Below are 12931 nucleotides of genomic sequence, written 5' to 3'. Positions count from 1 at the left end.
ATTCGCTCAACGACCGTATGAAAAAATTTCCGGAACAAAAAGGTCAAGGCTTTTACATCTATTCACTTCAGATGCAGATTCCCCAATTTAGCCTTTATTGATCGACTCCGCGGAGTCGCCGGTGATACAATTTCGACGATTGACAATGAGTGTATTCGATTCTTTGTTCGATTCTCCGGATTATTTTTTTGAAGGGACCGCGGATCTCGGTTCTGATTCGGGCGAAAGATAACGAATACAGTCGCTCAGGTGATTTATAAAATTCATATTCCATTGAAGAGAAGCGAGAGAAAGAGATGTTAACTTTGCAGATGACGACCGGGGGGGTTCTAGGAGGAGCGTTTTGCGCAATGTTATTATTGCGGCGGTGCGAACGCGTGTGAAAGTTAGAATACAACACTTCAAGGCCGTCTCAATTGTTGTTGACAACCTCAGAGACGGTTGCCAGGGACAACCATGCCACGTGTATAGTGCGATGCATGGTATAATGTGTATGATTTATGAATGACCGAAGCCGGGGGTAGTCGCTGGCGCCTTGAGGATTTCCCACTCCTGATGTAGTCCAGTATGCTTTTTGCAAATTTTCCACTTGTGCAGAAAAATGTAACTCGTTCTACCATCGGTGGTTCGTCGAACGTATCCGATGGCTACAAAGTATCGCAAAATTCGTTGCGGTCTTTGAAGGAAAATGTAAGCGCTTTTGAAGTTCGCCGCAACCAACGAACGATACTTTGTATTCTTGGAAAGCGGGGCTCTTACATTTTTCGTTCTTCGCGCTGCTTGTAGTTTCTTTTCGAGTCATAATAAATTTGTAGCATAGTATCGACTAGATCTTAGAGTAGATATACTATTGATGCGATCTATGAATGACTTACGCTACATTTTCGAGTAGATAGATAAATATTTTGATCGACGACGACTGCTCATTTGTTATCGTGATTAGAGGTGATTAAAACAAGACAATAGTAGGAAAAAATTGAATAATCCGAGCATCATCGTGATCGCGATGTGCTTCGTATCGCGAATATTTACTTCGTGGAAGAGACCCTTCCCGTTTGCCACTTGAGGCAAATGTTTACTATTTACACAGCGACGTGCGTAGCCACAAAAAATTAAACATCCCTCCGAGCGGCGTGCCCATGGAAAATACACAAACCAAACAGACCCTACAAAATTCGGATCTCGTTGCACTGCGTGGAGAAAATATCTCTCAGCGATGAATTTTTGCGTTTCGACGAAATTATTCCTGTAAGGAAGAAAGACGAGAAATAATGATTCTTGGAAATGACTTACCGGCTATCCTGAGAACGGCCCTATCAGCTGGATCCAGCTGCAGGATGCTCAACGGTTTATCCTTGGCCCATTCCTTCAGGCTTCCATCGAGCTCGAACTCCATCCTAATCTCCGTTTTCGTCGGTCGAATAAATCTCAACGGCCGGGCACAATCACGAGACGAGCCAAATTCAAATCCGACACTTCACTGCTGGTGCTTGGTGCCTACTACGAAACTCGGATCACTGATCATCTCCATGGATCACACATGGTCCCGTTACCCTCTGTTCATTCATAGCGGGGCCCGGGCCGATTAATTCGGCACCCGGAGCCTCGAGCGAGGTACAAAACTCGCCGAAGAAGTACGATCTCTCCTTCTCGACACTGTCACGAGAAGACAGTCGAAGGGGTTGCTGATTTATTCGCGATATTTTCACTCGGGTCCAAGAGTCACTTGGCGCGGGGAGCGATAATACGCCTCCGATGATCCTTATCCCCGTTCACTGGTCGCTGTGAATTTGATCGCGGATGGCAGAGAATCCGGTGAACGTAAATGAAAACTTAACAATACTCTTCACGGAGAAACGACCGTCCACCCAACTTGCCTGCTAGAGCAGAGCTACGAAGTGCGACGTGAGGCGCCTTCTTCCCGGTGGTGCGAACGCAGCAGTTCTGGCGTTCGGCGTTTGTTTATTGGCCAAACGCCGGTCGGTGCTTCGCTCGACCACCGCTAGGCGCGCACACGTCCCCTCACGAGGCACCGAGCGCTCATCGCTCCCCTGCCCTCGGAATATCAACAACACTCCGACAGTATGTCACTGTGGCGCTAATGATTTTCGCTCGATATTTCTCTCTTAATTACGATTACGTGCTTCACGAATCCCCTTTGTTATCCGTACACTCTTTCTTACCCGAATCGACCTTCGATTATTCGATTGAAACGCACGACCACTCGAATGTGGAACGAAATTCGGTCTTTGAAAAGTCAAGAGCGTCTTTTTTTTTTAATCTATAATTTTTAGGGTAGAGGTTCGAAAATTTCTACCTATGTTTCGAAACGCTGGTTGGTTGTGATGAATTTGGCGGAAGTTGACAAAAAAAAAAAAAAAAAATTACCTCACCGACGGATTTAGTTGTTATGGAGGCCCTCGGACGACCCACGTATATACCCACTAAATAATTTGTTCAATTACGCTTTGTTGACCCGTTTCCGCAACCGACAAATCTCTATAAAGACCGAAAATAAAAGACGGCTTGCGGCGGTTGGCTTTTGACAATTTTTGCGAGGTCGATGACCCGCGATACCGAGTAGGTAACCGTCCGAAGAAATCGTACAAATTTTTGGTAAACCTACAGATACACGGAGAGAAATTTTCGTCGGCCCACCCGGACGTGGATATTGTAATTTCAATCGAGTGATTCACTCGCAACGCGTATTATAGCCACAGCTGATTCACACAAGTAATGACTGAATAATAATTTTTAGTCAAAGAATCGGGTCGAACACTCCGCTGTAAAGTGTGGAAAGTAAGTCAAGCTGCGATGTATTTTATTTTATTATATTTTCCTTTGGGTGCAAATACGTGCGCGCTTTTATAACTGCACTTGCTTCACGAATTACGTAATTCGAGGGAACCTGTAGTTTCTATACAACTATTATCTAACGCTGCAGGTATAACGATGTAATTGTTAAAACTCTGCTTGCTTTTCTACTTGCATCGAATCAATCGACGTTTAATTACACGTACCGTGGTTTCGACGTGTGACGTTGCATTATGCATTACAGTTATCTAATACGCGAATAACTCGAGTCAGCTCATGAATCGATGTTAGAAATTTCGTAAATTTTGTTCATCTAATTTAACTCGAAATGATAAAAATCTGTATTCATTCGTCAAGAACTGGTACCTGCGACTTTTATCATTTCGCGCAACGAAGAAACCATCGATTTTGACTTGGGGAAATAAATTCGTTGGAAAATGCCGATTTCAAAACGCATAAGAATCTATCGAAGGAATCGGTATGATTATCGTTTTCGCAAACTCTACCAGATAACAACTGCTCTAGTTGTGAATCGAAACGCGACTGTCCGATGACGTTTGTTCGGTCGTTTGATCATCTGATGGTAGAAAGCAAAAGGAGTAAAAATCAATGTCTCCTCTACCGGTCCTACACTGGCACCTATCTAATCACCGTAATCCATGTTTTTTTCTCGGGGTCACGTTAAAACGGCACAAATTCATAAATCGTACACTATTTTGAGGTTCTGAAATTCCTTATCAGTTATCACAGCAAATTTACGTCAGTGATGCGACCCGGTTAGCCCCGACAGACGACGCGCCTAGCAGACGGCATTTTGGCTCTATACTTGCGCGTCGCGGCGCCCGATTCAACAACCAACGACGCCTTACGGAATTTCACGAAACTTGAAACACCCAAAAGCTCAACTTACACAGCTCAAATTTTATACGAAATATTCCCGCTACGGAGATTACCTAATTCTCTTGTCAAGTAGCTTATGAGATGTATTATGCATAGGATTTGTTCAGCTGAATTTTTTAGGGCTGGAATAAAATTCCGAACTTCCGTTCTCGAATTTTCGAGTAACTGCTTGCAGTGCATATAATGCGGTGTTTATATTTCAAATAATTTCTGATCGACTCGGATAAGATGAAGCGAAACACCGTTTTGCATGTGAAACACTTGAACCAACTTTCTCACCTTGAACAACTGAATGGAAACAGTAGCTGGGCAACAGAAGTCGATAACGAGCGATCGTGAAAAATGTTTTGAAGATTCAAATATTGTCGGAGTCGAAAATTACTTCCGATCAGATTATTCAATTACGTTTGATTCGAATCGGAGTGTGTTGTTGACGTTATCTCAAAATTCAATAGAGCGACAGTATTTCGAATATCAAAACAATTATGTATTTTGAAATCTCAATTAAAACGCTTCAGGCATTCGAGCAGGAACCATAAATATTTTTACTGCATTTACTCTTTAGACTGTAAACAATCACGTTTTGACACATTGATCGATTTCGACGAGTTATAAATTAGTCACGGTATTGCGCGGAACGGATAGAATGCGGCACCTCGGAAGATGTATGTAATTGTTAATGGAGGAATGAACGATCTCGAGCTTGTGCAATCTCATACATAGACAATATCAAATTCGAGAAACCATGCACGCGAGCTTTTGATTCTCGCGAGTTTTTATCCGGTGTTGTTATCGATTGATGGGAATAAGACAGATTCTTTTTCATTGCATCACTGTTCACTATAACGCGGCTCTTGAATGATTGCGGTCGCTTGAGACCTATGGAAGGATTTGAAATCTGCGAGCGCGAAGTAAGATTTGATGGGATCAGAATCCTAAATCTCATCGTTATCATATATTATTCATGTATTCCGGGCTAGTGACAATATTTCCAGTCGATCTAGAGTAAAGTTATAAAAAATAATTCCACTACTTGTGCGAATCAACGGCAGGTGTGAGATCATATCTATAAAAGGCGCTTTCAGCTTCACAAACTGTTATTGTGTCCCCTAGGCTATGCGTATCCTCAACCTTCACTTCCACTTATTGGTTGATGTCACGACTAAAATAAAACAGCTGACATCGTTTCTCTGTCCCCACATGCATCATATCCGATCTGTATTTCCGCGTCATATCGGACGAGCATCGTCAAAGATTCGTTAAGATAACTAGAAAAATGCCAGAGGTGCGCTAATATATTTACTGAAATTATCGATATGTATTACCTCGTTTATGATTGATAATAGATAGCGATAGAGACTCTGGATTTCACGAAATTCAAAATTCTCTGTTTATTCATAAACCAATAAATTAATTTCATGTATAAATATGGCGGAATGACTAGATTATTGTATTTAAACTTATCGGATGACTATCAGCGCTGCTGTACAACTAGAAAAGGAGTTTTGTAGTTTTTGATTGAGAATCAATATCACACACGAAGCGAACTGCACTTTACCGTATGCGGCAAAAGTTAGTTGCGTGATTGAGCTGCGGTGTGTCGTAATATGTGTAAAAAGAGCGAAAAAAATTTCGTTTACTACGCAGCGTCTACGAATGTATGTTCCACTAATGGCTCGGTAATAAGCAACGATATCATAATATTATATATAATTTTTGTCGTCTATTACCTTAATATTTTCAACGTCACTGACGTTGAATTTTTCGACGAATCTACGTATAACTATTTGTATACTTAAGGCAATCACTATCTGTCTTGTAATGCATATCAATTTAATACGCTAGGTGATCAACACACCGTCAATGAGATCACGCGCTCGACGGAAGAGCGTCTTTAATTATCTGAAAAAGAAAATCCTAATACGTTTTCTAAATATTATAAATCTTTGTATTCTTTAATACTTCTTTGACTTTTTTGTCTCCGCTAGTAGCAGCCCGCCAAACTAGCTCCAAGTTATCTTGGGTCACGAATTTTTCTCTTTGAAGTTTACCAATTGTATCCTCTTTCTGTCTGAGTAATTGTTTCAAGCGCTGAAGCTCTCGTTGAAATTCAGCTTTCATTTGATCAACACCGACTTCTTGATTTTTTATGTGCTTCTCCACAGTTGCTAACTGTTCTTTAGCTCCTGCCTGTACACTCTGAAATCAAGCAATGGTTGAAGAATTATAAAATATGTACCCAGATTTGTTTTCTGAAACAAATTTGTCTGATCTTGAATGTGTGAAATTGGAAACAGATTTTCCATCGCACCTTTATTTGATTTTTTAATGACCCCATTCTATGAACGATGTTGTCACCTAGGTACTGATAATTTTCATTTTCCTTCTCCCTTTCTTTCAAAAGGATTAATAGTTCGTGATTTTCTTTCGCCAATCGTTCTTGTTCGTTAACCAATTCTTCGCAGTATCCAGTCATTTTGTTCAGTTGGCGCTTCAGTGAATCCCTTGACACTTGGATGGAGAAGATAGAATTTTGCAAATGTTCTAGCTTGTGCTGCGTTCGTCTATTTTTGAAAACACGGAATCACAACATTACGAAACTTTTCTTGAATACTGAAATAATATGGTAAGAACACAAAAAAACGAGAACTCACTTTAGATTTTTTTCCAGACTCTTTACAAAAGTCTTCAGCTGATCTCGTTCGGTAGTAACAATGATTAATTGTTTTTCATTTTCTGGTTGAGTTTCTTCCAGGTATTTTATTCTGTTAGTCAACTTTTGCTTTTCTAATTCATATTGACTTTTCAATTCTTCAAATAATCTCTTGCATTCTTCGACAGCAGCAGTATGAACAGATACTGGCATCGTTCGTTCGTTATTATGTTTTAGTTTATCGTAACCCTCATACAGAATTTCGTACTTTCCTTGAATGTTACTGAGCTCTGTTTTACAAGCAAGAAAGTCCTTGTGAATCTTTTCATTATCTCTAGACATTGACTCAACCTTCTGTTCATAGACAGTGTGTATTTCGAGTAACTTTTGTTTTTGAAGCGACACCTGCTTGGTAAGGAGATCATTCTGCTCCTTTACCACAGCAGCGTCTCTCCTAATTTCTTCAATTTCCTCTGATTTCTTGATGATCTGCAAAGTAACAGAAACTTGAGCTTATCCAGTCAACTGCTAAAATATACCGACTTGGATTTAAATAAATACCTTGGTAGTCATGTCCTCAATTTGTTTATGTAATGTATTGTTCTCTTCAATCACGTCCTTACATCTGCCTCCAAACTCTTCGATTTCTCTTCCATATTTTTTTATTAGTTCGTCTTTCTCAGAGAGGTTTTCTTGATATGCATCCAACAACGGCCCCAATGCATGAATATTGACTCTGCCCCAAGATTCCAAGATTTTTTCGCTATCAATCGTTGTTTCACATTCGTTGACAACTCTAGTTTCATTCTTTTGAGATCCATCATGACCTCTCCTTAGCTTGTCTTGATATCTTTCTAGTTCTACATTCAGTTGATAAACCAAATTTTTCAATAACAACAAGTCTTCTGTTAGTTGTGCATTTTCTGCTTTCAACTTCTGGTTGAGGGTCACGAGGCTGTTCTTCTCTTGCTCTACACCTTGTACATACTCAGACAGCTCTTCATGATGTATGTGTAATTGTCTATAGTCGGTTTCTTTTTGTTGTAGGAGGTTTTTTAATTTTTCATATTCGGTGGTCACATCTTTATACACAGCTTCCATTTTTTCGTTTCTATTTCGCAGCTTTAATATGAGTGCTTCCTTCTCTTTCAATTCCTTGCTTGTACCTATAAGGTGTGCTACGTGATAAAAAAGTCAACCAAAACACAGAACTGTAGAATCGAACAAAACAAATATAACTGTTTTTCTGAATTTTGATCATAAAACTTCCACTCACTCTGTTGAATTCCAGAATCGCCTGCAGATAATTCCAGTTTGGAAGATAAATTTTGATTTTCTTCCGTGAGGCGTTGTATCTCTTTTTGAAGATGACGTTTGCTCTTGCTTTTTTGTATTAAGTCTCTCTCACCATCAGGATGGGGGTCTGTTGCATCATTGGCCAAGGTTTTAGTCTTAGGCATATAACGAGACCTAGAAACATGTTTGTGTCGATGTCTAGATCTGTGAACCGGTTCTGGATCCACATCGTCTCCAACTAAAACTCTGCGTTTGCTATGCTGTGGAATCAATGTAAAACTGAGATTTACATTTAACATGCTCATGGAAATAATAACAGAGAAATCAATTGTAACTTATAACATATCATGTCTCCACAAATAAATATTACCAATCTTAATCACAATTGTATAAACATCAAAAAAGAAAAGCTGTTTTTCAATCAAAACACTGGATATTCGGATTTAGAAATGCGTTCACCTTTCGCCCGGAGTGTTTTTCGATGCAACTGTCAAAGTTCGGAGCAAGCGATCCGTAGAAATAGGACATCGTAGAACTAGTGGGTGAGTCTTATGAGATGAGAATACAAACGGGAACAATTAGGCTTTATTTTTGTAATTTAGGAACTCCATGATCGATTCGCGGTGATAATTATGCGGGATGTCTCGTGCACAGCTAGGTTAGCAAATGACAGATGTTTGCACCTGTCAAAGTGACGTTTCAGTCAACGCTGACGTTGAGCAGCTGACGACTGGAACGCTCGTTGGGGCGAACAGTCGAACTAGTCGAAGCGATGACCTGTTTGAATTTGATTAATCGTGGTCACGTTTCAACATATTAACAAACATGAGATATCCATGCAAATATAAAATACGTACAATTAGATACATTGTAAATATAATTTTGCATTATTCATATAAATTTATCCTACGCACTATATTTTGCGGGGAGGATTTCCCTTCACAGCGGTCAGGTGCTAGGCGTAGAGGCCGAATGAAAATTGATAATAAATTCGCGTTTTATTTATTCGTATATCATGACCTAATTATACGAAGGATAATGACCTTCCAATTTCGATTCAGTTAATAGTATTTTCTTTTATTCATTTTTTTATTCCATGTAATTACCGAACTTCAACGGCGTCATCCATCTTTTTTTGCGCATTCGTACAAAAAGTACGCAAATATTTGACATTCATTTCACACCTCAATTAATACTATAGAGTGTGAATGTATAAAAAACGTTCATATTTTCCACGGACGCTCGTTTCCTTTCGTCATATATGGAAGCATGATAAATTCTTCAATTTAAAACGTTCGAAAATTAATGCGACTCACAGAAATTCTACCACGCGCCTAATAGGATCATTTGTAGTAGTTGAAAAATTTCGGACAGAGTGAAAAACTGGCTTATCGGAAAACACGTTTGCAATTTGAATATTTAAATGTTTGCAAACGTACAGATACGACGTAATATTTGTACAACGTATACGACGACCCAACTACTGTCAACGTTTAATACCGATCACAAGAATGAACTCCTTCCTGCAATATTACACATGCATAATTTATGGTTCGATTACAATATTCCAAGACAATTGTAACTATCGATAAAAAATAAATGACGCTTCAGCTTCCATCCGGCTGTATACATATTTGAGCAGCAAATTTGAAATAGAGGTGAACTTGATTAAGAATCGGAATATCTGTGAACTTGAATTAAAGCAATCGAATTTTCAAATTGTTTTCGAGTAAAAAAAGGGCAATGAAAATTATTAAACCTTGTAGAGAGCCAATGACACTAGAATACTTCTATAAGGACGTAAAACCACAGATAAGGAATTCTCTAGCATTCTGAGATCGTATAATTGTTTGATCAACTCAGATTTCACACCATAGTTGGAAAATTACATTTTTTAATAGAATATAATTATCTTTTTCCCCCACTAAATTTTTTAAACGTCTGATTTTTTACCACTCGCGTGTTATTCGCGATGTTTTAAAGCAGGTCTCTATTATAAAAACATGGACCTATATAATATGCGCAAGTGTTATCAGTGTCCCCTGTTTGCGGGTATAACTCGTGTGTACAGGTGTCATAGGCTATAAGAACGACCACGCTATTCTATACAGAAGTAGTTGCACAAAGCATTACATGATAACGACATGACGAGTAAGTAAGAATCATTTGCGTGTCGATGCATTTCGAGGGGTAGCTTCCGATTAATTATGTCCTATTCAAAATCACACCACGATCACCGAAAAATATTCGCGTCTTCGTCGCACAAAATCCCTGACATTTCAAGTTCCAAGAATTTTCATCATCACTGATTTATGACGAGAGTTTGCGAATGCAGTGTACACACAGTCACAGATAAAGATGTTCCATTTGTACTCATTGTTTAGTCCTTGGCTCATCTTCATGTCAAAATTTTTTATATTTATTTTCGGTTTCTCTGCAACTACTGTGCGCAGCGATTATTACCGATAATCTGTGGAACTTGAAGGCGAGTTTTACACCGATTTATCAGAGCGGGGAGAATTTTTATTGCTTCAGTTCGCAGTTTTGAATAGCTCTTTTTGCGAAGATGTATGTTATTGAAATGAGAAAATATGTTTGGTTCTTTAATACCTTTGGGTCGGTCGTAAGAAAATGTGAACCAACGTCACGCCGGTACAGATTATTAAACTACACGTCGAACGCGATTTGAAAAACAAATTACCGCCTTATCAAACCGTTAAAATGCGAGGCGTGACGTTCATGTCTGCAAATATTATCGGCGTGTGCAACGGTTAATGACGAATTTGATCCCAACGAGATGTTCTCGTCAATTTTTGAGGTGTATAAATCGTACCCTTCCTATCTTGTGGAACGCCGACGCGCTCAAAGACCCCTTTTTTTGATTTTCAGAATTCTATTTGGCATTGGCAGCCCTAGCAGTGGCTTTGCCGACACCGATTTTTGCAATAGATGCAAATTGCGATTACTACCAGGTCGTCCAGCCCGGTGTGAAGTATTACGTTTTTAACAGCGAATATCCGAATCGCTATACTTCGGCAAGATCATGTCGGTGGTACGCGAGAAGTCCTACGAAGGTCAAACTGACTTGTTCGGTGTTTTCGCTACCAGCGGTGAGTAGAATGATCATTTTCGATTGTCGATGAATACCCACGGCGTTCATTGAAAATTCTTTCGTTCAAGTTGAAAAAATGTCGGCGAAAATTGAAGCTACTTTTTATTCGCAGTCGAGCAACTGCGTGAGGGACAGAGTTGCGATTTCTCCAAGCGGAGATCTGCAGCTCGCTGATGCCCACAATTATTGTGGAACCGGAACCTTCAGTATTACATCGGATAACCACGATATGAATATCGTTTTCACTTCGCTTTTTGGTACCGCCGGAGGAAGATTCTACTGTACCCTCGAAGCCACAACGGTGAACCCTACGTGCAACTGTGGATGGAAAAAGCAGGTAATTGATTTTGTCGTAGATCCCTGAATTTTTTTTACTCCCAATCTTGGATCTCCTGTAAAAATAATCGCGTGAGAATGTGCAAATGAGTAGGACACGGATGATTGAGATAGTGCGATGTGTATTTTCTCCTCAATTATCGCTGATCACAAGATCTACGATAATGTATGTTTACTCTGCGGCCAAAAAAGCTGGTGCCATTGTTGCGGTAATTATATAGCAAGTGGGTGAGTGAATATGTATATCTGGTGAATTAGATAGCAATTCAACCCGATATATAATCAGCTCGCTTTTGGATCGTCTGTTAATGATATGCGGAATTCGGTGAATAAATTAGCGCTGGTACACGCCGATTAATAACTTTAACTATGTTTGGTTTCTAGACAAGAATCGTTGGCGGTGTAAGAGCCGGCGTTAACGAATTCCCAATGGTAGCTGCACTGATCGATCTTTCGAATCGACTGTTGTTTTGCGGATCAACGATTATATCCGAAAAGTATGTTTTGACCGCCGCTCACTGTCTATTTAGGCAACAGGCTGGAAATATCGCGGTTTTGGTTGGTGATCACGATACTTCAACCGGTGAGTGCCTTCTCGATATGAAGTAATGGCATTGATATGATATGAAAGGGTGAAGGTTCCGGTATTAAAATCATCGTCATTCAAAAATGAATCGTGTTTCAGGTGCTGATACTTCGGCCTCTTCCATTCATCAAGCTTCTAATATCATTATTCATCCAGCGTACAACTCTGAAACCCAAGCAAATGATATTGGTATCGTCACTGTAGTAGACACTATTGTTTATACGATGGAGGTAGGCCCCGCTTGTCTTCCGTTCCGATTTGCCGACACCGACTTCACCGGAAGTATAGTAGATGTGCTTGGTATGTTTCGGAAATATTGGAAATTGAAAATTACTAATTTTCAAAGTCTTCTTTTTCAAATATATGCCTGACTGAGAATATGATTCAACTATAGGTTGGGGTACACTGGAGTTTGCTGGCCCGACGTCCAACGTCTTGCAGAAAGTGAAATTGAACATCACGTCACTCACGAGTTGCCGACGATCTTTTCCGGAAGTAACGACTAACCAAGTTTGCACTTACACAAGGGGTAAAGATGCTTGCCAGGTGAGATAAAGACGTGGGATTTTTGCGCCTAATTCAGTTTTTTCAATGTCTAGATGTATCTCATATTTGATGGTAAAATTATTCATTACAGTTTGACAGCGGCGGCGCTCTTCTTTGGCAAAATCCGAATACGATGAGATTAGTTGGCATTGGAGTGGTCAGTTACGGTTTGATTTGCGCCGATACTACTCCCGGTGTGAACACAAGAGTCGGTGCTTACATGAACTGGATATTATCTGTTACTCCAGGTATGATTTTGCATCATTGATGTTTCAATTTCATAATAGAAGATACAAATATTGGGATATAATTTTACAACGATTCATTGGATTTCAGGTGCGGATTATTGCAGAGTTGAGTAAAAGCCTGGATAATCGCTTTTATCACAAATACGCGCCGATTAATTTCCGGTAAATAACCATTGTACATAGAAAAAGAAAAATAAACAATATGTATAAAAATAAGGCTCGCAAACTTAAGACTCCTAATTTCAGTCAGCGTCAGTAACTTCAATGAAAAAGAAAAGACAATTGATAGAAACTAGCAGGAATCGCATCCGAAAAAAAAACTAATAAAAAACTTGGTGATTATGAGAACAAGATTGACACGGGGTTAGCGATTCGGAAAAAAATGCTCGTGCAGACGCATGTCGCTGAGTAATTCCAATGGGTACCCCTTTGGATTTTTT

General features: G+C 39.6%; 3 protein-coding genes across 5 annotated transcripts in view; 1 reads left to right on the top strand and 2 right to left on the bottom strand.

Moving 5' to 3' along the window:
* Positions 1–1887, bottom strand: part of LOC105684555 (microtubule-actin cross-linking factor 1) — a 144592-nt gene extending 142705 nt beyond the window's left edge. Inside the window, exon 1 of the mRNA XM_048650672.1 lies at positions 1294–1887. Coding sequence (XP_048506629.1) covers positions 1294–1396 — 103 coding nt within the window. The 5' untranslated portion in view covers positions 1397–1887. The remainder of the gene's footprint in view (positions 1–1293) is intronic.
* A 3193-nt stretch (positions 1888–5080) lies between these two features.
* Positions 5081–9512, bottom strand: LOC105684687 (centrosomal protein of 89 kDa). 3 transcript variants are annotated; one of them, XM_012398247.2, is made up of 7 exons: positions 8578–9512; positions 8123–8440; positions 7644–7923; positions 6929–7545; positions 6369–6856; positions 6026–6278; positions 5081–5913 (listed from the first exon to the last, which is right to left on the bottom strand). In XM_012398247.2, the coding sequence occupies exons 2-7, from the start codon at positions 8189–8191 to the stop codon at positions 5644–5646; spliced, it is 1977 nt and encodes a 658-aa protein (XP_012253670.2). In that variant the 5' UTR covers positions 8192–8440; positions 8578–9512; the 3' UTR covers positions 5081–5643. The 3 variants fall into 3 exon arrangements, with proteins under 3 accessions (XP_012253670.2, XP_025602395.2, XP_012253671.2); XM_025746610.2 differs by having other exon boundaries at positions 7644–7942; positions 8123–9512; XM_012398248.2 differs by having other exon boundaries at positions 6929–7533; positions 8123–9512.
* A 167-nt stretch (positions 9513–9679) lies between these two features.
* Positions 9680–12707, top strand: LOC105684688 (venom serine protease 34-like). The gene is made up of 8 exons (XM_012398249.3): positions 9680–9814; positions 10553–10773; positions 10888–11112; positions 11496–11694; positions 11797–11997; positions 12092–12243; positions 12335–12491; positions 12580–12707. The coding sequence occupies exons 1-8, from the start codon at positions 9808–9810 to the stop codon at positions 12603–12605; spliced, it is 1188 nt and encodes a 395-aa protein (XP_012253672.2). The 5' UTR covers positions 9680–9807; the 3' UTR covers positions 12606–12707.
* The last annotated feature ends 224 nt before the right edge of the window (positions 12708–12931 follow it).

The sequence above is a fragment of the Athalia rosae genome, chromosome 2 (assembly GCF_917208135.1).
Source record: "Athalia rosae chromosome 2, iyAthRosa1.1, whole genome shotgun sequence".
NCBI classification, from domain to species: domain Eukaryota; kingdom Metazoa; phylum Arthropoda; class Insecta; order Hymenoptera; family Athaliidae; genus Athalia; species Athalia rosae.
The sequence above is the reverse complement of the archived record's forward strand: the minus strand, read 5'-3'. Positions and strand labels throughout refer to the sequence as shown.

Coding starts and splice junctions, on each gene's coding strand:
- LOC105684687 (XM_012398247.2), bottom strand. CDS start 8,191: ATGTCCTATTTCTACGGATCGCTTGCTCCGAACTTTGACAGTTGCATC. Junction 7,924..8,122: donor AAAAACACTCCGGGCGAAAG/GTGAACGCATTT, acceptor TTGATTCCACAG/CATAGCAAACGCAGAGTTTT. Junction 5,914..6,025: donor CATTAAAAAATCAAATAAAG/GTGCGATGGAAA, acceptor GCTTGATTTCAG/AGTGTACAGGCAGGAGCTAA.
- LOC105684688 (XM_012398249.3), top strand. Junction 11,998..12,091: donor AAGTATAGTAGATGTGCTTG/GTATGTTTCGGA, acceptor ATTCAACTATAG/GTTGGGGTACACTGGAGTTT. Junction 12,244..12,334: donor GGGGTAAAGATGCTTGCCAG/GTGAGATAAAGA, acceptor TATTCATTACAG/TTTGACAGCGGCGGCGCTCT.